At 45.4% G+C, this 25,490-nt stretch overlaps 1 protein-coding gene across 5 annotated transcripts in view; it reads right to left on the bottom strand.

Annotated features, from left to right (window-relative positions):
- PTPN18 (protein tyrosine phosphatase non-receptor type 18) overlaps positions 1 to 25,490 on the bottom strand; it is a 122,577-nt gene that overhangs the window by 55,748 nt on the left and 41,339 nt on the right. For all 5 annotated transcript variants that reach the window (XM_081844627.1, XM_081844626.1, XM_081844628.1 and 2 more), the window contains 2 exons: positions 15,377 to 15,485; positions 12,659 to 12,735 (listed from right to left, as the gene is read on the bottom strand). In XM_081844627.1, coding sequence (XP_081700753.1) covers positions 12,659 to 12,735; positions 15,377 to 15,485 — 186 coding nt within the window. The remainder of the gene's footprint in view (positions 1 to 12,658; positions 12,736 to 15,376; positions 15,486 to 25,490) is intronic.

The following is a 25,490-nucleotide window of genomic DNA, read 5'->3' as shown; positions in this document are numbered from 1 at the left end:
GGGCACCTTGTCAAATGCCTTGCTGAAATCAAGGTAGGCTACATCCACTGCATTCCCTTCATCTACCAGGCTTGTAATTCTGTCAAAAAACAAGATCAGGTTTGTCTGACATGACTTATTTTTCAGAAATCCATGCTGACTATTGGTGATCACAGCATTCCTTTCTAGGTGCTCACAGACTGTTTGCTTAATGATCTGCTCCAGAATCTTCCCTGGTATTGATGTCAGACTGACTGGGCGGTAATTATTTGGGTCCTCTCTTTTCCCCTTTTTGAAAATAGGGACAACATTTGCCCTCCTCCAGTCTGCCGGGACTTCGCCTGTTCTCCAGGAATTCTCAAAGATGACTGCCAGTGGTTCTGAGATCACATCTGCCAGTTCTTTTAATACTCTTGGATGCAGTTCATCTGGCCCTGGAGACTTGAATACATCTAAACTAGCCAAGTATTCTTGTACTATCTCCTTAGTTATTCTGGGCTGTGTTTCCTCTGCTGAATCATTTGCTCCAAATTCTTCAGGTCGGGCATTGTTTTCTTTATCGGAGAAGACTGAGGCAAAGAAGGCATTGAGGAGTTCAGCCCTTTCTGTGTCCCCTGTTTGCATTACACCATCTTCTCCTCTGAGTGACCCCACTGTTTCTTTCTTCTTCCTTTTGCTACGAAAATACCCATAAAAGCCTTTTTTGTTGCTTTTAACCTCTCTAGCAAGCCTGAGTTCATTCTGTGCTTTAGCTTTTCTGACTTTGTGTCTACACGTGCTGGCTATTTGTTTGAATTCCTCTTTGGTGGTTTCCCCCCTTTTCCATTTTTTGTACACATCCTTTTTTAATGTTAACTCAGTTAAAAGTTCTTTAGATAGCCACCCTGGCTTCTTTAGGCACCTTCCATGTTTCCGTCTCATTGGTATTGCCTGAAGTTGTGCTTTTACTATCTCCCTCTTAACAAACTCCCAGCCATCATGAACTCCCTTTCCTTTTAGTATTACTGTCCATGGGATCTCACCCAGCACTTCCCTAAGTTTTATGAAGTCGGCTTTCTTAAAGTCAAGAAATTGAGTCCTAGTATGCTTGGCTGCTCCTTTCCGCTGTATAGTAAACTTCAGAAGAGCATGATCACTCGCGCCTAATGATCCTTCCACTTCTACCCCACTAACCAGGTCATCAACATTGGTTAGGACCAGATCTAAAATGGCTGTTCCTCTTGTTGCTTCTCCCACTTTCTGGACAATGAAGTTGTCTGCAAGGCCAGTGAGGAATCTGTTTGACCTTATGCTCTTGGCTGAGTTTGACATCCAGCAAATATCCGGGTAATTGAAGTCCCCCATTACTACTATCTCCCTTCCTTTTGCATGCTTGGCCATCTGTTCCAGGAAGGCATCATCTATGTCCTCCGTTTGGCTTGGGGATCTATAGTAAACTCCCACAATGAGGTCCCTGTTATTCTTTTCTCCCTTAATTTTGACCCAAATGCTCTCACTTTGGCTTTGAGGTTCTAAATCTTGGATCTCTTCACAGGTATACACATCCCTGACATATAACCCCCCTCCTCCTCCTTTCTTGTCCGGTCTGTTTCTCTGAAATAGATTGTAACCCTCCATTATTACATTCCAGTCGTGGGACTTATCCCACCAGGTTTCAGTGATGCCTATTATGTCATATTTAGTTTGCTGTACCAAGAGCTCAAGCTCATCTTGTTTATTACCCATGCTTTGCGCATTAGTGTACAGACATTAAAGTCCATTAATCATTCCCCCGTGTCTCTTATTTAAGGATTTTTTCCTCCCACCACTGGGTCTGCGTGCTGTTTGCTCCATTTGGTCTATGACATTTGGATGATCATCTTCATCAATTGATAGACTTATACCTTCAGGAGCACTGTCTTCCTCCCCCACATTAGTCAGTTTAAAGCCCTCCTGATGAGGTTTCTGAGATTTTTGGCAAAAACATTCCTCCCAACTGTTGTGAGGTGCAGCCCATCTCTTGCCAGAAGTCCATCTTAAAGAAACTGCAGTCCGTGATCTAAGAATCCAAACCGTTCCTGTTTACACCATTTGCGAAGCCAGCTGTTCACTTCCACTATTTTTCTCTCTCTCCCTGGGCCACGTCGTTCAACTGGGAGGACAGATGAGATGACAATTTGTGCATTTAATTGCTTCAATTTCCTGCGCAGAGCCTCATAGTATCTTTTGATCTTCTGGAGGCTATTGCTTGCAGTGTCATTGGTTCCCACATGAACCAAGAGGAAGGGGTATTTGTCAGTGGGTTTTATGATTCCTTGCAGTCGTTCAGTTACATCTTGGATCTTAGCCCCAGGGAGACAGCACACTTCCCGAGACATCTTGTCAGGCCCACAGATCACTGCTTCTGTTCCCCTCAGTAGGGAATCCCCTATCACCACTACACGCCTCCTCTTAGGTTTGGTCGGGGTTCTTCCGTGATCTGTCCGTTCCAAGGTCGCCTGCACATTTCCTGAGGACTGACTTTGCTGCTCGTCTTCATATACCTGATCGACTGTAACGAGGGAGAGATCCTCAAATGGAGTCTGCTCTTCGTCTTCCATTCTAGGGGAGAGGACCTCAAAGCGATTGTGTATTTCTAAACAATCAGAGCGAACCCTGGGCCTCCTACTTCTTTGAGTCACGTTTCTCCATATATTTGGCTCCTGTGTTGGTGAACTAGCCTCCTTCTCAGGGGAGTCCCCTGTCTCCTCCTTGGTGGAGACGGTGTGCTCTGTTGCTTCCAAGAAGAGCTCCAGCTCTCTAATTCTTTGGAGGGTAGCTACACGTTCCTCCAGTTGCTGGACTTTGTCTTTTAAGAGGGCAATCAACATGCAATTGCTGCAGGTAAAGCTGCCTGCAACCTTTGGCAAGATGGCAAACATTGTGCAGGAACCGCAGGCGACTGCAGCTGTTCCCTCACTCTCCATCTTGAGAACATGTCGTTGGGGCTGGCTACAGCGGTCCTCCATCATAAGAAGTGTGCAGACAGGACAAGTAACTCCCCCCCAAAAAACCCTAGGTCTCCCCCAACAAACGTTTGAGACTAGCTCCCCTAAATCTATAGATCAAATTGCGTGCGCCGCTAGGCGCGCGCCGCTGCCCTATAAGCTCTAATAAGCTCCTCCCACAGCTAATCACCTACCTCAACAGAAACCCTGCCCCCTCTGACCTTTGCACAGGGAGAGCAGCTAATCAGCCACAAGAAACACACACAGGAGAAAACCCTTTTTGCTCCTTCTTCAGCCGCTGCCCTACCCTGGCATGCCAGAGATGCTGTGACCCTGCATTTGCAGTGACCCTGGCATGCCAGAGATGCTGTTTAAACCCTCAGAGAAACTTTCTTACTTGTTGGGTTCCTGGCACCTCTCTCTGCTGACCTTTCTCAAACACAGAACAATGAAGGCCAGTCTCCAAGGGTATGAGAGAGATTATAGTTACTATTTATGTAATGCTCAAGAAACGAGGAGAGTTATACAACATCTCAGAACTGTCACCACGAATGACACCAACAATGAGAGCTAGCAGCCTCACATGGCCAGGCATGTGACACTGAAACCTGCTCTAGACCTTGCTAGCTTAGGAATCAGGACACCTGGATTCACGTTCTGTCTGTGTGGGAAATCAAGCATGACTGTATCTGGAGTTCATGGAGCTAAAAGGATGCAAAAGTGGAAATGACTTAGTTTCCACTCCCCTCCTATTTTCAAGGTCTGTGACAATACCTTGTTCTCGTGCCTATAAATTAGGAAGTAAAGTTGAAATGCAGGCACACACAAATTTAGAGAAAGTTTCCCATTTTCACTTTCAATTCAAATTGGCAAGCTACTTGAACTTAAAATATCTGGAACCTGGATGCAGCCTGTGGACAAAGCCAATGCTGGAACCTGGGGGCAGAAGGAGGATCACAGGACAAACCTGTCCCACCGTAAGGAAATGCAATATTTGTAAACTGCTGCAGGGCGCAGTGAAATGAGGGTCCTTGGCCTCAACAAAACCTTGTAAGGATCAAAGCCTTATTGGACCAAGATCTTGAATGTGCAGGATCAATCAAGGGGACGTATGACACCAAGGAAAGCCACTCCCTCAAAAATACCTTAAGAGCCAAATGGCATGATAGCAAAAGATTTGTGACTGAGACAGATCCACATCTTGCATTTAAAGTTTCCTCAGAACACATTTAAAGCGCATGACTTTCCCTAAAGAATCATGGGAAGTGTAGTTTGTTAAGGGTTTTAGTTATGGGAGGAGGAAACTATATTTCCCAGGAATATTCCCAGGAAGCCATGTACTTTAAATGTGCATTGGATGTGCTTGACATGTGTGGATCTGTATTCAGGTGTATGTGTTTTGAAGAGGCTCAATGCAGCTTGTGCAAGCCTCAGTTCAAATCAAGACCAGACAGGCCACCCACAGAGCCCTCCTAGAGTCAACTCATCCCCAAGGTGACCACGTCCAATGCATCCTGGCACATGATATGCAGCAACCGATTGGGGGGCATGTGCAGCTTAGAAGGACTCATCATCTCAGCCATCTGACAGGGCACGGAAAAGCCATGTTGGCCAAGTCAGCTGGGAACTCGCAGTCTCAGGAACAGGGGACAATTAAGGCCCAGATTTACAGGACAGAATCAAGTCTTGATTTTGCATGGTTTCCAGTTTCTCAGTGTCCTTCTTGAACTGTGGTGCCCAGAACTGGACACAGTGTGCCTGATGGAACTTATCTGCTCCACTTCCCAGTGGGGAGGAGTTGCGGTGGACCGCATGGCCACCCACTCCCCACCGGGGGCGGGGGACTTTGTCCCCCATTGCCTGGGTGATCCCGGCCACGTCAGAGCTTGGCCAGCCAATCTGCTGGCCGGCGGGGTGTGGCCGGGACAGTTTAAACCGAGGAGCGAGCTCGCTTCCTCAATCACCCTCCCTCCCTATTTGCAGGTTAGGCACTGGCCTTGCTATGGATTTCGGCTGGTCGCCTTGGTTGTCCAAGGGGCCTGGTAGGAATTTTTCCACTTGGCAAATTGCCACTGGCCACTTGGCTTTCGCCTACCTCGTAGCAATCGTCACAACTTTGTTAGGGTTGCGGTTAGGCATTTTTTGACCTTGTGGGGGGGAGGGGAGCTGTGGCCATCACCTGCCCCTCCATGCTTAAGGGTATTCCATTAAAGGAATCCGGGGGTGTTGATCTTGTCCGAAGCCCGGTTGGGGGCTAGGGCTTTGACACGACCCCGACGGGAACACCAGGGGGAGCTTGAGCTGGTTCGCATCAACAGGGCTCCCCCTACAGGGCTTACCCTTACTGGACTTCCTGCACAGAGTCAGATATAGTTGGGTCTAATCAATGCCTAAGCCAATACCACTCACATTCTGTAATTCAATAAAGTTGTGGCCAAAATTTGCCCAGTAACATAAACCTAATATCTGTGTCCTTGTGTGAGTTGTTTCCCAACGAGGGGGTGACTGTGGGGTCTCGACACGCAACTAGCTTACCTTGAGAAATAAAATCAAATCATGAAAAGGCTACTATGGGACAAAAGCCCCCCTTCTCCATGGAGGTCACCTGCTGGATCTTTGCATCATTTGCTAAAGTGGCCTTGCATGCTTCCAAGCATCTTCATTTTTTCTTTTCTTTTTTTAAATTATATTTATTAGCAGTTTAAAGATTACAAAAAAAGAAAAAGAATTAAACAATATAATACAATACAATACAATACAAGAAATACAGAATACAGAAAAAATAAAAACAGTTAAAAATAAATCCCTCTTTCTATGTCTTACAATTCATTACTTGTTTCCATGACTCCTTCACACCTCCTTTTTTTGTTTTCCTGTTCGAATAGTTAAATCAGCAAATCCTTTCCCTCTTTGTTTTATCTTAGCTCTTTATCTTAACATATTATAACATTTATATTTTCATCTATTATCAATCCATTTTTTACACATTCCTTTTTAACCTTATTACTAAAACCGCTTCGTTTCATTCCAACATCATATTAACATTCATTAATTTTACAATGTTTCTGTAAATAGTCTTTAAATGTCTTCCAATCTTCTTCCACCAACTCTTCTCCCTGGTCTCGGATTCTGCCAGTCATTTCCGCCAGTTCCATATAGTCCATTACTTTCATCTGCCATTCTTCCAGGGTGGGTAGATCTTGTGTCTTCCAATACTTTGCAATTAGTATTCTTGCTGCTGTTGTGGCGTACATGAAGAAAGTTCTATCCTTCTTTAACACCAATTGGCTGACCATGCCCAGGAGAAAGGCCTCTGGTTTCTTAAGAAGGTATATTTAAATACCTTTTTCATTTCATTATAGATCATCTCCCAGAAAGCCTTAATCTTTGGGCATGTCCACCAAAGGTGAAAGAATGTACCTTCATTGTCTTTACATTTCCAACATTTGTTATTGGGCAAATGGTAGATTTTTGCAAGCTTGACTGGCGTCATGTACCACCTGTATATCATGGTGCAACTGGACTTCTCCGCGACCCTTCCCCTCTGCAGGGAGGTGGGACCAATTCGGATGGTCCGCCCCCGCCACTTAATGGATCCAAATGGTTTCCAGAGAGTGGTAGGGGATGCTTTATCCCATGTTGATGGCCTTTCAACTGATTCCCTGGTGGCCCGCTGGAATGCGGAGTTAACCAGGGCTATTGACTGTCTGGCTCCGAAGCGCCCTCTCCGATTGCATGGAGCCTGGACAGCTCCGTGGTTTTCTTCGGAGCTGAGGGCGATGAAACAATCGCTGAGACGGCTAGAGCGTCGGTGGCAAAAAACTCACTCCGAATCTGACCGGACACAGGTTAGAGCTCAACGTCGAGCCTACCAAGTGGCGATAGCGATGGCGAAGAAGACTTTCTTCACCGCCTCTATTGCATCTGCAGAAAATAGTAGCAGGAGACTTTTTCAGGTGGTTCGTAATTTAACAGAACCACCTTTACCACCGGGGCTTTGTAAAGACCCCAAGATCTCCTGCAACGATTTTGCAAAGTTTTTTGCAGATAAAATCACTCATATTTCGAAGGAGCTAGACACCACCGTGGGAGCAGGGCTGGGGCGGGAGAGTGCTAGAGCTCTGTCTGGTCAAGTTGCATGGAATCGATTTCAATCCATTACCCCCGAGGATGTGGACAGGCTGCTTGGACGCGTGAAACCAACCACCTGTCTCCTGGATCCTTGCCCATCCTGGCTAATAAAAGCAAGCCGGGAAGGGCTGGGCGATGGGCTCTGCGGGGTGGTGAATGCTTCCCTCTGTGAGGGAACATTCCCAGATCCACTGAAAGAGGCGGTCATTAAACCGCTTCTTAAAAAAACATCTTTAGACCCGGCCAGTATGGCCAACTATCGCCCAGTCTCAAATCTTCCATGCTTGGGCAAGGTGATTGAGCGCGTGGTTGCTGAACAACTCCAGGCATGCCTGGAGGATGCGGACCATTTGGATCCCTTCCAATCGGGATTCAGGCCTCATCATGGGACTGAAACTGCCTTGGTCACGCTGGTTGATGATCTCTGGCGAGCTAGGGACAAAGGTGAGAGTTGTTTCCTAGTTCTGCTGGATCTCTCAGCGGCCTTTGATACAATCGACCATAACATCCTTCTGGACCGTCTAGAGGGGCTGGGAGCTGGGGGCACTGTTATACAGTGGTTTCGCTCCTTCCTCCTGGGCCGTGTTCAGAAAGTGGTGGTGGGGGATGAGTGTTCAGACCCCTGGGCCCTCACTTGTGGGGTGCCTCAGGGTTCCGTCCTCTCCCCCATGCTTTTTAACATCTATATGAAGCCGCTGGGAGAGATAATCAGGGGGTTTGGACTGGGTGTCCATCAATATGCAGATGATACCCAGCTCTACCTCTCTTTCAAATCAGAACCAGTGAAGGCGGTGAAGGTCCTGTGTGAGTGCCTGGAGGCGGTTGGAGGATGGATGGCGGCTAATGGATTGAGGTTGAATCCTTACAAGACAGAAGTACTGTTTTTGGAGGACAGGGGGCGGGCTGGTGTGGAGGACTCCCTGGTCCTGAATAGGGTAACTGTGCCCCTGAAGGACCAGGTGCGCAGCCTGGGAGTCATTTTGGACTCACAGCTGTCCATGGAGGCGCAGGTCAATTCTGTATCCAGGGCAGCTGTCTACCAACTCCACCTGGTACGCAGGCTGAGACCCTACCTGCCCGCAGACTTTCTCGCCAGAGTGGTGCATGCTCTAGTTATCTCCCGCTTGGACTACTGCAATGCGCTCTACGTGGGGCTACCTTTGAAGGTGACTCGGAAACTACAACTAATCCAGAATGTGGCAGCTAGACTGGTGACTGGGGGCGGCCGCCGAGACCACATAACACCGGTCTTGAAAGACCTACATTGGCTCCCAGTACGTTTCCGAGCACAATTCAAAGTGCTGGTGTTGACCTTTAAAGCCCTAAACGGCCTCGGCCCAGTATACCTGAAGGAGCGTCTCCACCCCCATCGTTCTGCCCGGACGCTGAGGTCCAGCGCCGAGGGCCTTCTTGCGGTTCCCTCATTACGAGAAGCAAAGCTACAGGGAACCAGGCAGAGGGCCTTCTCGGTAGTGGCACCCGCCCTGTGGAACGCCCTCCCATCAGATGTCAAAGCGATAAATAACTACCTGACATTCAGAAGACATCTTAAGGCAGCCCTGTTCAGGGAAGTTTTTAATCTGTGATATTTTAGTGTATTTCTGGTTTTTATGGAAGCCGCCCAGAGTGGCTGGGGAAACCCAGCCAGATGGGCGGGGTACAAATAATAAATTATTATTATTATTATTATTCTCTCTTAAGGCATTACATGCCGTGAATTTCATACCTGTGGTCCACAACTGTTCCCAGTCAGCTAACATTATATTATGACCCACATCTTGTGCCCATTTAATCATAGCAGATTTAACCGTTTCATCCTGAGTATTCCATTTCAACAGTAAGTTATACATTCTTGATAATATCTTAGTTTTGGGTTCTAACAGTTCTGTTTCCAATTTTGATTTTTCCACCTGGAAGCCAATTTTCTTGTCCAAGTTGTAAGCCTCCCTTATTTGAAAATAATGAAGCCAATCTCGCATTTTATCTTTTAATCTCTCAAAACTCTGCAATTTCAATTTGTCACCTTCCTGTTCCAAAATCTCCCAATATTTCGGCCATTTGGCCTCCATATTGAGCTTTTTTAGAGCCTTCGCTTCCATCGGTGATAACCACCTTGGGGTTTTATTTTCAAATAAATCTTTATATCTTATCCAGACATTAGAATCATAGAATCATAGAGTTGGAAGAGACCACAAGGGCCATCGAGTCCAACCCCCTGCCAAGCAGGAAACACCATCAGAGCACTCCTGACATATGGTTGTCAAGCCTCTGCTTAAAGACCTCCAAAGAAGGAGACTCCACCACACTCCTTGGCAGCAAATTCCACTGTCGAACAGCTCTTACTGTCAGGAAGTTCTTCCTAATGTTTAGGTGGAATCTTTTTTCTTGTAGTTTGGAACCATTGCTCCGTGTCCGCTTCTCTGGAGCAGCAGAAAACAACCTTTCTCCCTCCTCTATGTGACATCCTTTCATATATTTGAACATGGCTATCATATCACCCCTTAACCTCCTCTTCTCCAGGCTAAACATGCCCAGCTCCCTTAGCCGTTCCTCATAAGGCATCGTTTCCAGGCCTTTGACCATTTTGGTTGCCCTCCTCTGGACACGTTCCAGTTTGTCAGTGTCTTTCTTGAACTGTGGTGCCCAGAACTGGACACAGTACTCCAGGTGAGGTCTGACCAGAGCAGAATACAGTGGCACTATTACTTCCCTTGATCTAGATGCTATACTCCTATTGATGCAGCCCAGAATTGCATTGGCTTTTTTAGCTGCCGCGTCACACTGTTGGCTCATGTCAAGTTTGTGGTCAACCAAGACTCCTAGATCCTTTTCACATGTACTGCTCTCAAGCCAGGTGTCACCCATTTTGTATTTGTGCCTCTCATTTGTTTTGCCCAAGTGCAATACTTTACATTTCTCCCTGTTAAAATTCATCTTGTTTGTTTTGGCCCAGTTCTCTAATCTGTCAAGGTCGTTTTGAAGTGTGATCCTGTCCTCTGGGGTGTTAGCCACCCCTCCCAGTTTGGTGTCATCTGCAAATTTGATCAGGATGCCCTTGAGTCCATCATCCAAGTCGTTGATAAAGATGTTGAATAAGACCGGGCCCAAGACAGAACCCTGTGGCACCCCACTAGTCACTCTTCTCCAGGATGAAGAGGAACCATTGATGAGCACCCTTTGGGTTCGGTCAGTCAGCCAGTTACAAATCCACTGAGTGGTAGCATAGTCAAGACCGCATTTTACCAGCTTCTTTACAAGAATATCATGGGGCACCTTGTCAAATGCCTTGCTGAAATCAAGGTAGGCTACATCCACTGCATTCCCTTCATCTACCAGGCTTGTAATTCTGTCAAAAAACAAGATCAGGTTTGTCTGACATGACTTATTTTTCAGAAATCCATGCTGACTATTGGTGATCACAGCATTCCTTTCTAGGTGCTCACAGACTGTTTGCTTAATGATCTGCTCCAGAATCTTCCCTGGTATTGATGTCAGACTGACTGGGCGGTAATTATTTGGGTCCTCTCTTTTCCCCTTTTTGAAAATAGGGACAACATTTGCCCTCCTCCAGTCTGCCGGGACTTCGCCTGTTCTCCAGGAATTCTCAAAGATGACTGCCAGTGGTTCTGAGATCACATCTGCCAGTTCTTTTAATACTCTTGGATGCAGTTCATCTGGCCCTGGAGACTTGAATACATCTAAACTAGCCAAGTATTCTTGTACTATCTCCTTAGTTATTCTGGGCTGTGTTTCCTCTGCTGAATCATTTGCTCCAAATTCTTCAGGTCGGGCATTGTTTTCTTTATCGGAGAAGACTGAGGCAAAGAAGGCATTGAGGAGTTCAGCCCTTTCTGTGTCCCCTGTTTGCATTTCACCATCTTCTCCTCTGAGTGACCCCACTGTTTCTTTCTTCTTCCTTTTGCTACGAACATACCCATAAAAGCCTTTTTTGTTGCTTTTAACCTCTCTAGCAAGCCTGAGTTCATTCTGTGCTTTAGCTTTTCTGACTTTGTGTCTACACGTGCTGGCTATTTGTTTGAATTCCTCTTTGGTGGTTTCCCCCCTTTTCCATTTTTTGTACACATCCTTTTTTAATGTTAACTCAGTTAAAAGTTCTTTAGATAGCCACCCTGGCTTCTTTAGGCACCTTCCATGTTTCCGTCTCATTGGTATTGCCTGAAGTTGTGCTTTTACTATCTCCCTCTTAACAAACTCCCAGCCATCATGAACTCCCTTTCCCTTTAGTATTACTGTCCACGGGATCTCACCCAGCACTTCCCTAAGTTTTATGAAGTCGGCTTTCTTAAAGTCAAGAAATTGAGTCCTAGTATGCTTGGCTGCTCCTTTCCGCTGTATAGTAAAATTCAGAAGAGCATGATCACTCGCGCCTAATGATCCTTCCACTTCTACCCCACTAACCAGGTCATCAACATTGGTTAGGACCAGATCTAAAATGGCTGTTCCTCATTAAACAATGCTCTTCTGACAATATGGTTTTTAAATGCTTTATGTGCTTTGACCTTGTCATACCACAGATATGCATGCCACCCAAAGACATTATTAAAACCTTCTAAATCCAAAATGTCTGTGTTCTCAAGAAGCAGCCATTCTTTCAGCCAGCAAAATGCTGCTGATTCATAATAGAGTTTAAGGTCTGGCAGGGCAAATCCACCTCTTTCCCTTGCATCAGTTAATATTTTAAATTTTATTCTGGGCTTCTTGCCCTGCCAGACAAATCTAGAAATATCTCTCTGCCACTTCTTGAAACAATCCATTTTGTCCAGAATTTGCAATGATTGAAACAAAAACAACATTCTTGGCAATACATTCATCTTTATAACAGCAATTCGACCAAACAAGGAAAGCCTTCAGATTTGACCATATTTCAAGATCCTTTTTCACTTCTAACCAACATTTCTCATAGTTGTCTTTAAATAAGTTTAAGTTCTGCTGGATCTTTGCATCATTTGCTAAAGTGGCCTTGCATGCTTCCAAGCATCTTCACCTGGGGGAAGAGCAGCAGGATGCTGCCTGCACCTCTGCAGGGATACTGGACCCTTAAATCACTCTGACACAACAGATGCAGCCAAACTACTTGCTGTCAGAGTTGGCTGCCTCTTTTACCACTGCTTTGGGCATTTCTCCTTCCAGTCATGAGGCACAGGCCAGTCACTGACGCCTATAAAAACATGACCAGACCAGCCATGAGGCAAAGTGAGGCAACTGCCTTGGGTGGCAGGATCCCCAGGGGCAGCAGATCCCAATGTAGATCTTCATTTCCCCCTTGTTCCTGGTGTAGCTCTTGACCCACCCCTTCCTCCCTGGTGGGGAGAGAAGTGCCATTTTGTGGTTGACCTGAGGGGCCTGGGGGGAGGTTTCTCTGGAGGCAGGTCAATGCCATTCTTACACTTACACAGTGCAAAATTAAAATCTTTTGGATGGTATGATAGGGAATTGAGCCCCCACCCCCCGCTTTAATCTGGAACAAAGCTTGCCAGTGTTTCAGCTCTCATCAGTTTGGGCAAATTCCTCTAGTCAGATGTGTTTGCAGTGGGGAGGGGTAGGGTTCAGGACTCTTTTACCTGAATAAAGTTTGCATTGATGTAATCAGCTTGGGCTTCTTCTGTCAGGAAGTTCACAACAACTCTGGTCTGATCATCTGTGAGATGTACACAACTGGGAGTTAGTACCACAGATAGTCACCTGGCCTTAGAGAGAGAGAGAACATGAATCTCAGCATCTGACCTGTGGTCCCTCAGAACTGCAACTCCCAACAGCCCCAGCTGCATAGCCAATGGTCAGGGCATGGGGGGAGCTGCACTCCAGAAACATCTGGAGGGTCACAGCTTAGCCTAACCCTGCTCTCAATTGACAGGAAATGGAAAGAGGAGAGAGATTGTGAAGTCAGTGACCAAACCCCTGACTACATTGAACCACTGGTGCTGTTTGGATCCCATGGCTTGGTGTGCCTAAGGTCATAGTGTACAGACGACTGACCAGAGAGTAGCACCCTGAGAGGTATGTCCTCAACCCCCCTGAGAAGATAGCCTAGGAGAGACCCCACCAAGGTGAGCATTGCTCCACAGGTATTGCCCAAGTAAGTGGACAGGTTTGTCTTGCTTCACATTCATCCTGTGGATTAGGCTGGATCTGTGCATAGCACTATTCACAAAGAGAGCTCCTGGAGCAATTAGATTGGGGGTCCTCAAACTACAGCCTATGGTCCAGATCTGGCCTGCCATGGTCCTGAACCCGGCCCGCCTGTCAATTGTTGAATCCGCCGCTGTCTAACAGGCCTATGGCCCTCCTCTCGCAGCCCGCCTCCCTCCTGCCTCGGGAGGAAGTGCCTTGCTGCATTTCTGTTGCCATCTGAGCATTTCCTTCTTTTGCCAGGGTCTCCGTTAATTCCATTCTCGGCATCGCTACAGGTGCTTCTGACCTCTCTTCACACCCACCCACCCATAGAGTGCATAGGAGTGCATAGGAATTCGTTCATATTTTTTTCAAACTATAGCCCGGCCCCCAACAGTCTCTGAGGGACAGTGAACTGGCCCCCTGTTTAAAAAGTTTGAGGACCCCTGAATTAGATGGTCCATAAGAAGAGACTTGCTGGATCAGGCCAGTGACCCACCTAGTCCAGCATCCTGTTCTCACAGTGGCCAACCATACTGCTCTGGGAAGCCCTGGAGCAGAGCCTGAGAAACCAAGACAGACCAAAAACAAGGTAAAGTATCTGCTCATCATCACTAGCGTCACAACCACTCTGTCCTTCTGACCACCCTCCAGAGAGCAGTGGCAGATTGTCCCGTTCCTAAAATGAAGGCGCACACCTTAGAAAGTATCAACTTCCACTTTTTGCAGTTCCTCTGATTACTTTTCATCCATTAGTTAACTTCCTCAGTCTGGCCTCCTGATTGGCTTGGAGCTTTATATAAACTTCCTGGGCAGGGTTCTGGATACAGTTACTGCCCCTGGTTTCCTGCATCCCAAATCCTGAGACTCACTAAATGAGCTGCAGTGATGCCATAGGTGTGGAAGAGTAGCAGCCAAACCTTAGAAATGCACATTCTTGCTAGTTTGCATGAGAAGGGGCTAAGCCCACAGAGCTGTATTGCTGATAGGCAGACCATAGAAATACAGTTGGCAGAGAGGGCTCTGTGTGATGTCATTTCCCCTACTCTCCGGGAGAGGAAGGAGCATATTGTATTTCCTTTTCCTCTCTTTCTTCCTTTGACTAGCGTTGGATGCAGAGATATCTCTGTTTGCTCTGGCTTTAGGTCATAGAATCATAGAATCCTAGAGTTGGAAGAGACCACAAGGGCCATCGAGTCCAACCCCCTGCCAAGCAGGAAACACCACCATGCCTGAAGCTGGTTGTACTGTAAATCTAAGTATTTTGCCAGCATAGCTTTTACTGCTGCCACTGCTGGGAACCAATGCAAATTATAAGTAAGAAATTCTTATGTTTAAACTTACTGTAGTTGCCTGATTCTTTGTTCAGCGGGGTAAGAAGGGAGAGCCAGCTTACTTCATAGCAGGACTTCCTCTAAATGAGGTTTTACAGCCAAATTCCTATGCTTAATTCTCCTGCCAAGGATGGGACTTTGAAACTGTTCAACCCACACATGTGGGAGCCTGGATAGATTAATTGCAATGAATATATCTTCTCCTACCCATTAAGACCCATCCCAGAATAGAAAGGTTCCTCATGAGGTTAGGCACACAAGTACAGTGTGAGCAGCTGCTAAATGGATAGAGCTAGAGATGTGAAGGCCCAGGAAAAACAAAAAAAATCAGGGGAGGGGGAGAGAGAAACAGATTTTTCTCATTCTTGGAATGATTCCTTGGCCATGATTTTTACAATAGAGAAAAGATGGATATTTGGAGAAAGAAGGAAACCTCCTCTTCATATGCAATATTTTCTTTTTTCAGAATGTTGTGATTTTTTAAAAGTAAACTTTTAAAACAATATTGTTATAGTCAATAGGACTGCCACAAAATTCCTATAATTTGAGAGTAGCCGATGGATCTAGGGTCTAACTTGATGCTTTGAGGCCCTGAATCGCGAGTACTACAGCCTGGGACATGGCAACACTCACTGGATATTTTTCTGGTGACAGGAGCAAATGAAAGACAATTCAAGGCACTCCTAGGGTGGAGGAGCCCAAGAGGAATGTGGTAACACAGCCTGATCCATAGAAGAGGAAGTGAGTGCCAAGTTGGGCAGAACTGGCCCCATGCCACAGATGCCAATATTAAAGCCACCACACAGTAGTAGTATTTCCTCATTGGCAACTCACATGGCAGGATGTCTTTGTAACGGTTCTTCTTGATATTCTCCTTGTTGCCCCCAGCTTCTGTTGAAATGCCCTGCTGTTGCCGGAATGCTGCCGCCCGGGCTTTGATTTCCTGCCGAGAGACAAGAGCATCCGTTCATTTATTAAAATCTTTACACGCTTGCCTTTCCATCTGACAACAGGTCTCCAAGGTAATAAAAAAAGAAAAATGGACATGTAACAAGCTTAGCATTTATGGACTGAGTTTCCAGGCAGAACTCTCTTCATGTGGAACTTTCAACATGTAGTTTCAAAATGAATAATCATTAATCAGTTATAAACATAAAATTATATAACAATAAAATTAAAACCAGCATTAATTAGAACCAGCATTAATCTTGTTCTCTGAAATGGAAGATTCAAATATATATATATATGAATTGTTTGTATGCTTCGAATTTTACATTTTATTGGTTTTGTTATTACTGATGCATATTTTTACTCTGAGGTCTATATGACATAAAATGGTATGGAGCAGGGATTTCAAAACTGTGGTCCACAAGCTTCACATGGTCTGTAGCACATCTGTGGATTTGTGCTTGGAGATGGGAAAAGGCACCTCAATTGCATTACATATTCACAGTGATTTTAATTGCATTTTATTTGCTTATCTCACTTCTTATATTATATTTTGTTATTACAGTTTGAATTCTATGCAGTACAAATAATATATATACACAGTATCTATCCCAGTGCATTACAGTTGCATCAACAACAAGGAAAATCATTAAGTGGTCCACCAAGACCCCTCTGCAATTAAAGTAGTCTGTAAGGGGGAAACCCTTATAGAAGGAATGTAAATGAATAAACTGCTCGGAAGCCATTTTGGCAAGTGAGTGACTCCCAGCAGATGGTCAATGACAGCACTAGAGGCAGTGAGCAGAGTGGTGCTACTTATGAAATCTTACAATCTCTCATTGAGTATATTTCTGGAGCATGCAGTGTTCATCTGACCAGGCAAAAGCCATTTCCCCGGGAGATCCATCAAGATGGCGACAGAGGTAGCAGCCTAATTAGAGCCTCTGACTTCAATTATGCGTTTTTATTGGTTTTTATCAGTTTTAGCCCCTTCAAGACCTTAAAACTGCACCTTAAGGACCCTAAAGACTCTTGGCTGTCTATCTTGTCGCCTCGTTTTAATCGGTTTATTCTTTTATTCTTTTATTGTTTTATTGTTTTACCATCGCACTGTTTGTTGATACGGCTACACCGGCTTACAACCTTGGGGCTCCCGGACGACGGACTGGCTTGAAGTATAGCCAAAGAAGCAGAGGGAACCGCTGAACTCCTTTGAGTCTAACTACAATAAGATAAGTACAAGAACCGCCGAGGGAGGAGGCTGGTCGAGAAACTCCCCTGTTCATGATCTAAATTGACCTAAATTGTCGGCCTGTGAGGGTGAGGGTGAAGACGCCGACTTTCATATCAACAGGCAGCGAAATATACCCCCACTGCAAGTACTGGTAGGATAGAAGGAAATATTTATCACCTGAGTTGACGTTGAAATACTATCCCCCCTCTTCTCGATATCTGAACCATGGGATATGGGAAACGTCTTAGAGATTCTGAGGAGATAGTCCCCGTTCCCTTTCCGAGATCAAAGCAAACAAGGGTCGAACCATGTCACTTTAAAGAAGGGAGTAATCGACTGGATTGTTCCTACATGGTAGAAACGCAGAACCGTTTCAACCCACTGATTGATTGTGCGTCAGCACTTAAAGACGAAGAGCGAATAATTCCACAATCAACAAGTGATGTGGCCAACAGCAAGAGTGTAGTCTCTCCTCAGAAGGAGGAACTGGTCCTTGGCACGACCAATCATATGACATTTGAACAGTCCCATTTAATAATCAAAACCTTGCACTGTATATTCAAAAGACTAGATGATCTTTCATCCCAGCTGCACAGCCTCCAACAAAAGCTAGTTACCACTTCCCCAGCGTCAGCCGATGTTAAGTCCCTTGAAGAGAGGAAGGGGACGAGGAGTTTGTCCTTAAATAACAAACGTACTGACAAATTTAAATACAACCTCAACCTTCAATTAGGACATCAATCCTTAATCTTAACACCAAGGAAAGTGAGCCTAACTATACAAAATGGGGACCCAAGATGGAGAACTCTGGGGGGTGCCAAGGATCTCCTAAAGGTGCTTTTAAATATGGAGGCAACACAAATTGACCTCTGTGCAGTCCTCCCACTTGTCCATCATCATAAATTCCAGAGAGTCCTGCTGGCGTTCCAATCCACAAAAATTCCCACTATCATATTACGAAAGAAAGCATTTTTGTTTCACTGTGGGATAGTACCAACGAGAGCCTTTATAGACCCTACGCCTAAACCTCTACTGTTGGAAGTAATAACCAAAGAGGGCTCAAAATCTGCTAAACCTGATCCACCAGTGGACACCGGAGTGGGTGCTCCACCCCAGGAGAAGAGTTATGTGGCCTCCACTCCCCTAGCAAAGAACAATGACCATCCGGAAAGTGGCCTGACACCACCAGAAGAGATCGAACTCATTGCCTCCTTTGCAGATTTACCAGTGGTGGAACAAAAAGAAATTATTAATGGACTGGAATCGCTTAAAACCCAACTTATTAGGAAGCTCAGTACCAGAATACTCAAGTACAGCGAACATGACTCCTTAGAAGATCCAGATCATATGGATCTCTCAATATCTAATGCTAATTGTATGTCGGTAATGGAGGATAAGATACAACCTCAAGAAGCAACTACCAGTCCTTCCCTCCAAGTAGAACAATCCTCTGTGCTCTTAATAGATTTACATGACCGTCCATTGGAAAACATACCTGAAGAAGGCAGCACACAACAGGAAAAATCCCCTTCTACACATTCATCGATGCCAGACCTGGAACCTTCTTATAGCACTGACCAATCAAGAGAAGAGGTGCCTTTGCCAACCTTCTCAAATAGCCCTCTCGCCCAGCCTTATCCCTCTTTGCGGAGTATTATGGATTCAACAGCAAGACCAGTGATGGAACTGATTGAAGACCCAACAGGCCACATAAACCAGGTAGCCCAAAAGACCAGTAGCAGACTACAGAGAGACCAAACTTCTGATGAGATAGCCGGTCCTCCCCGGGTGGCCCACCAAACTCTTTTGGAAAAGGGGTCCGCCCCTGTTCAAGGTCCTACTCCTAGTAGATCGAGTGGCCAAGCTCATCAGTCAGATCACCATGTAAATCCCACTCAGCCTTTGTGAGAGGTTTTTCACCAGAGGAAGATAACTGATTTCTTTATTGGCTCCCCTCTTCCCGTATTAAAGTTGAGCCAATTTTCCAAATGACAGTCAATTGGAGGAACGGGGAAACCCCAGCCTTCAATATTAAGTTGGAACATTGCTGGATGGAGAAGTAAAAAATTAGATCCAGAATTCCAAAAATATATTAATTCCTTCCTTATCATACTATTACAAGAAACTTGGGTGGAGGAGGAAATAGAGTTAAATGGCTATGAGTTTATATATCTGCCTGCTAGCCCGTCAACGAATGGTGGCCGCCCTAAAGGTGGCCTTACAATCGGTATCTCCCTTAAACTTCGGGCTAAACTCTCACTAGTGCATGCATTGCCGCCTTATGCTATTACTGGACTGATCTCTGGTGGAAACTTCTCTTTATTGGTTACAAATGTCTATTTCCCTCTGGGTGGGTTAGCAGCTGATCTTACTTCTAGATGGGAATCCTTAGAGGACTTTTTACTTTCTTGTTATCTTAAATATCCCAATGACCCCTCCATTACTGGAGGCGATTTTAACGCTCGGATAGCCTCAAATCGGGAGGCTCTTAAAAAGTCTAAGTGGTGGGTTGACCCCGGAGTTCAAACTTACAATCTAGCATACACCCCTACTAGAATATCAAAGGATGTAAAAGTCAATCTTTATCAGATGACTCTACGCCTTAATTTAATTATATTAAATGGCAGGTGTCCTCCAGACATACCAGGAGAGTTCACCCACCTGGGGTTAAAATCAAACAGTGTTCTCGACTATGTTTTGGTTTCCAGGGATCTATTTTTGAATGTTGCCTCCTTTAAAATTGATAATGCTCAATTTAGTGACCATCTACCCCTGACAACCAAGTTATGTGTTGACTGGCAGTTGCTCGACCGCTCCCACCCAATCCCGGTGATTGTGGAGTCGTCTACTAAAATAAAGGGGACTAGATGGTCCCCTGCCTTTGCTCATAGATATACGGATTTTATCCGAGAAAAGTTTCCTGGTGATCAGCCGGACGTAGGAATAGTTCCGCGTGATCCTATTACTTGTATGAATTTTTTTACTTGCCTGATAGAAGTTTTAACTCGCTTTTTTACTTCTCCAACCTATGGAGTTAAAAACGATTATTTTAAATTTGGCGCCCCTTGGTTCAACTCTGCTTGCAAACTAGCCAGACTCCATCTACATACAATATATAATGACTATAAACTTTCCGGCGCTCCGGCCTTACCTCCATCTTATTCCCTGGCTAAAAAAGCATACAAACAGGCCCAGAAATCGGCCAAACGGGAATGGCATTTAAATCGTTGGCAGACTATAATTTCTGCCTCAAAATCCCATAACTCCCGGAAATTTTGGTCCTTAATAAAGGGAAGAAACACGAAATATCCCTTAACGGTGATCCCGGCCCCTACATGGGAGCAGTTCCTGAGAAAATATTTCTCAGTGGCAGAAGCTCTGGCCACTCATTGGAGACCCTCTAATCCCCTTCCCGTCTGGCCCAATACCGACCCTGCTGAAATCCTAGAATTGATAGCTGAGCTGAAAACTGGTAAGGCCCCTGGGCCAGATTTGGTCCCTGTTGAGGCTATAAAGCTTCATTCTGCATGGTGGGCAGGGATTTTAGCTAAAACGTTCGACGCAATTAATGCCACGGGCTTAATTCCAGGAAAGTGGAAGGAGGCCATTATAATTCCTATCTATAAAAAAGGCCCTCCCGGTGACCCAGGGAATTATCGGAATATCAGCCTGCTATCGTCCATTGGGAAAATATATGCCCGTTTCTTGCTGGTGAGGTTGATGAAGTGGTCAGCTGAGGCGGACCTGATTGGACATGAGCAAGCTGGATTTAGATTAAACCGATCCACAACAGACCAGGCAATTATTCTTTATCACTTAGCCTGGAAATACTCGACACCTCGACGAGGCCAACTTTGCGCAGCTTTCATAGATTTGAAAGCTGCGTTTGATAGTATCCCGAGGGAATTACTATGGGATAAACTTGCCAGATGGGGAATAGATAGAAGGCTCCTGTGGCTAATCTCCCAACTTCATGCCGGGTCCGTGGCCAGGGTGAGATTATCCCCTGCTGGAGACCTGACTAACCCAGTGCCAATAAATAAGGGTGTACGCCAGGGTTGTATTTTAGCGCCGTTTCTTTTTAACTTATTTATCAGTGATATGAGGAACCCTTTAGCCATCTCACAAAAATTTATCCACTCCCCTCGTATAGCAGATTACCGCTGTCCTTTACTTCTCTACGCAGATGATGCGGTACTTCTCTACGCAGATGATGCGGTACTACTCTCTTACTCCAGAGTGGGTTTAAATCTTTAGGGCACTAAAGATTTTTGTGACATATTGCCATTCTAATCATCTGTCTATCAACCACGCCAAGTCCAAAGTTCTGATATTTTCAAGGAGTCAAAAACTTTATTCATGGAAACTGGAGGGCACGAAAATCGAACAAGTACACAAATTTAAATACTTAGGAATTTATTTTCAATATAATTTAGGGTGGAAAGCGCACGTTGAATATCTTCAAAACAAGACAAAAGCCCTATCACACTCCCTCCTCCGTTTTTTCTACTCTGAGGGGGCCTTATTCATCCCTGCGGCCTTGAAAGAGTATAGCATTAAAGTGATGGCCACAATGGCCTATGCCGCACCTTTATGGGCTGCCTTTGCAAATCTCTCACCTTTAGAGACACTTCAAAGCCAATTCTTACGCCGACTTTTAAAATTACCAACATGCGTAAGTAATGCGGCTATTCGCTTAGAAATGAAGATCCCCTCAGTGGAGTTAGTTATATGGAGGAGAGTTTTGATTTATTGGATATCTCTATGGCATAAACTCCCGAACCACTATCTCATTCAATGCATGTGGCGAGATGACTTCACAAATTTGTGGTCAGGAAAAATCCATGCCAAATTGCTGTCCTATGAGATCTTGCCCACTGAATTGCTCAAACTGGATCTAAATGTGGCAAAAAGGTGTATAAATCAAAGGCTGGATGATGTGGAGCTATACCAAAATTTCGTAGCTGGTGGTGGAGCCTGCTCGCCGTAAAATTTCGGCATAACCCCTATCTACCGCGCTCCGTCCTACTTTACATCGCTTATGGCCGCGTCTCACCGATATGCCTTCATTAGAGCTAGGTTCAATGTCTTTCCAACAAACGTGCTGAGACATAGATTCACTAAGGGCCAAGTCTCTTCAATGTGTGCTTGTGAAATGAAAACATTGGAATCTCTACATCATGTTATGTTTATCTGCCCTTTGTACAGTTCAGTCCGTGCTAGTATACTAAACTCCATAATCCGGTCTACGGCTGACAAACCAGTAGACCTACAGCTTGCCTGGGTTCTTCAAGATGTGGATCCCTATATCACCCTACAGGTTGCTAAATTCCTAACAGCCGTCCTCTCGTACAAGAGATGGAATGGAATGTTAGCTGATTACTGATAGCTATAAGAATTTTCTATAATGACATCAGATATCGATTTTAGTGTAGTGCCAAAAAATCTTTAAATCCTAATTTTAATCCTAATTTTAAACTTTTCTTATGAATGGCTAATATCTGTCCTTATGAGTTGTGAACTGTGTTATACTATTTGTGGTTTGTACGAGTTCGCTGTTTTATTTGATTTGTTTTGTTGTATTGTATTGTGGTTTATGATGGGCGTAAAGCCGAATAAACAAACATTTCATTTCATCTGACCATGTTGTGCCTCATCAGAGCAGGTTTCCCTGGTTTGATGACACTGGCTTTCCTTCCAGGAACTGACTGGAACACTGAATGATGACTCTATCTACCTGTGGTCTTCACCCAAGGCAGTACCAGGTCAGGCAAGGGGTTATATAACACAGAGATGTGTTCTTGAGGCAGTGTGAAAATAGGATTAATGGCCTCTGGGTGGCAGATACCATTAAGAAAATTGAAACAAGGAGGCTTTGGGAAATGGGGCTTGTGGATTCTGTAAAAAAGAGGTGGGACACACCTCTCTTCTAATATCACAGCAGTCCTGCATCAAAGTTGTGCACCCACCAAATAACAAGTTTGTCTGGCAAGTGTGAATCAGCCCTTAGTTTTCAAAGTTCAGCAGAGAACAACTGTGTTTATTTTACAAGCATAGATGGGGGGGTACATCCTGATCTATTTCATTTATGCTGTGGATGTGCATTGGCCATGCTTATGTCTGAGGTACAATTTCCTCCTTTAGCAAAAGCTCAAAGGAAACCTGTTCAGTGTGCTCTGCAGAAACTGGCTATGCACAGCACTGAGGGGTAGGAACCAGTATGGACAGCCTAAACCAAATATTTTTTATACACACACACACACATACATACATACATACATACATACATCTATCTATCTATCTATCTATCTATCTATCTATCTATCTATCTCCTGGCACGTGTTTTTGTGCGAAAGGGTAAAGATATGACAGTACTTCAATAAATGTGCACACAAAGTGATTTAAACATAACCAAAGCAGACAGATTACGTGAAGCACAGGGAAGGGGCTTTGGATTTATGAACCAGTATGTTTGTCCAATGGGTTGTGAAAGTGAGGGGAACCCAGACTTGAACTGGAGGAGGAAATGCTGAATCAGGTCCTGATTTGTATGCGTGCCTGTAACATGCACCCTTTTAGCATACCGTTATTTGCATGCTCATGCTTCCTTCCCTCTCCCCCCCCCAAAAAAAACCCCCACATATATTTATCATTTACTCCGGACCTGTCTCACTTTTCTGTCAAGCTGAGTGTGTGTCTGGCTTCTGCTGTATTCTGCCAGTGAGGGATGTCGAAACTTCACTGTCCTCCCTTTCCCCAACTGCAGCTGAGAAGTGGCAGGTAATGTAAACAGCCCATGAATTCAGTTCCTTTCCTTATTTATTCACCTAGGGCTGTTCCCCATCCCCTGTGCATCAGGCAGCGATTCCTATGTCTGGGCAGCATCAACAAGTTCATCTTATTGTACAACATCATTTCTGCTTGCTGAGAAATTGTAAACTACAGTTTTGTTCACAGTACGAGTTTGCCACCATGTGCGGCTGTTGCCTTTCCTGCCATCCAAACCATAATGGGGAAGGGCTGTCACCCAGTGGTAGACCATCTGCTTTGCCTGCAAAGGTCCAAGGTTCAGTCTCAGCATCGCCAGGCAGGGCGAGGCAGATCATACCTGACCTAAGAGAAACCCTACAGAGCCACTGCCAGTCAGTGTGGACAGTATGGGTCTGGTTTGGTATAAGGCAGCTTCCATGATGCCTCTCCTCAAGCCCTTCACAGGCTTCCCATACCCTTCCGTAAAGGTAAAGGGACCCCTGATCATTAGGTCCAGTCGCAAACGACTCTAGGGTTGTGGCGCTCATCTCGCTTTATTGGCCGAGGGAGCCGGTGTACAGTTTCCGGGTCATGTGGCCAGCATTACTAAGCCGCTTCTGGCGAACCAGAGCAGCGCATGGAAACACTGTTTACCTTCCTGCCGGAGTGATACCTATTTATCTACTTGCACTTGGACGTGCTTTCAAACTGCTAGGTTGGCAGGAGCAGGGACCGAGCAACGGGAGCTCACCCCGTCGCAGGGATTTGAACTGCCGACCTTCTGATCGGCAAGCCCTAGGCTCTGTGGTTTAACCCACAGCGCCACCCGCATCCCTTGTACCCTTCCATATCTGGCTCAAATGTCCTGACTTTACCAAGACAATATTGTGGACTCTCCATCCTTGGAGGTTTTAAAGCAGAGGTTGGATGGTCATCTGTCATGGATGCTTCAGTCAAGATTCCTGCATTGCAGATTCCTCAGGGTCCCTTCCAGCTCTATGATCCCATGACAGCAGAAACTCTCTCACTGAACTAAATAGGGGTCTGAGCCTGGATGGTGAAAGGCCGAATAGAATATTGGGAACTGTAGTTTGTTAAGGGTAATGGGAACTGTAGTTCTATGTGGGGAACTGGGTGTACTTTAAATGTATGATGTGGATCTACCTGAAAAGGAGGAGCCAGGGGCACAACCTGGTGGATCTTGGGCAGAGCCTGCCAGAATCTGGAGTTTTCTCATTTTTCCACCTCAAGCTGTTTACTTGAAAGAACACAGTTTTACAGTTTGGATCAACAACATGATGACAGGTATTTCCAAGGTGAACCGTACAGCTTCCCTCCTAGGCAAGCTTGAATCGTCACCTGACCCATTTCAGCACTTAAGCATTGCCTTCTTGTCTTATGCTAAGTCTTGCTTGTTTCTATGCCCCAGTGGAGGATGGTCACTGCACAACAGTTGGTTCAAGAGGTTTCACTGCATGGAAGAGGACAAAGGTTTGATTTCAATTAGAATCATAGAATCATAGAGTTGGAAGAGACCACAAGGGCCATCGAGTCCAACCCCCTGCCAAGCAGGAAACACCATCAGAGCACTCCTGACATATGGTTGTCAAGCCTCTGCTTAAAGACCTCCAAAGAAGGAGACTCCACCACACTCCTTGGCAGCAAATTCCACTGTCGAACAGCTCTTACTGTCAGGAAGTTCTTCCTAATGTTTAGGTGGAATCTTTTTACTTGTAGTTTGGAACCATTGCTCCGTGTCCGCTTCTCTGGAGCAGCAGAAAACAACCTTTCTCCCTCCTCTATGTGACATCCTTTCATATATTTGAACATGGCTATCATATCACCCCTTAACCTCCTCTTCTCCAGGCTAAACATGCCCAGCTCCCTTAGCCATTCTTCATAAGGCATCGTTTCCAGGCCTTTGACCATTTTGGTTGCCCTCCTCTGGACACGTTCCAGTTTGTCCGTGTCCTTCTTGAACTGTGGTGCCCAGAACTGGACACAGTACTCCAGGTG

Source organism: Podarcis erhardii (genome assembly GCF_964252035.2).
Source record: "Podarcis erhardii genome assembly, chromosome: 17".
Classification (NCBI taxonomy): Eukaryota; Metazoa; Chordata; class Lepidosauria; order Squamata; family Lacertidae; genus Podarcis; species Podarcis erhardii.
This window is presented reverse-complemented; position numbering and strand designations above follow the sequence as displayed.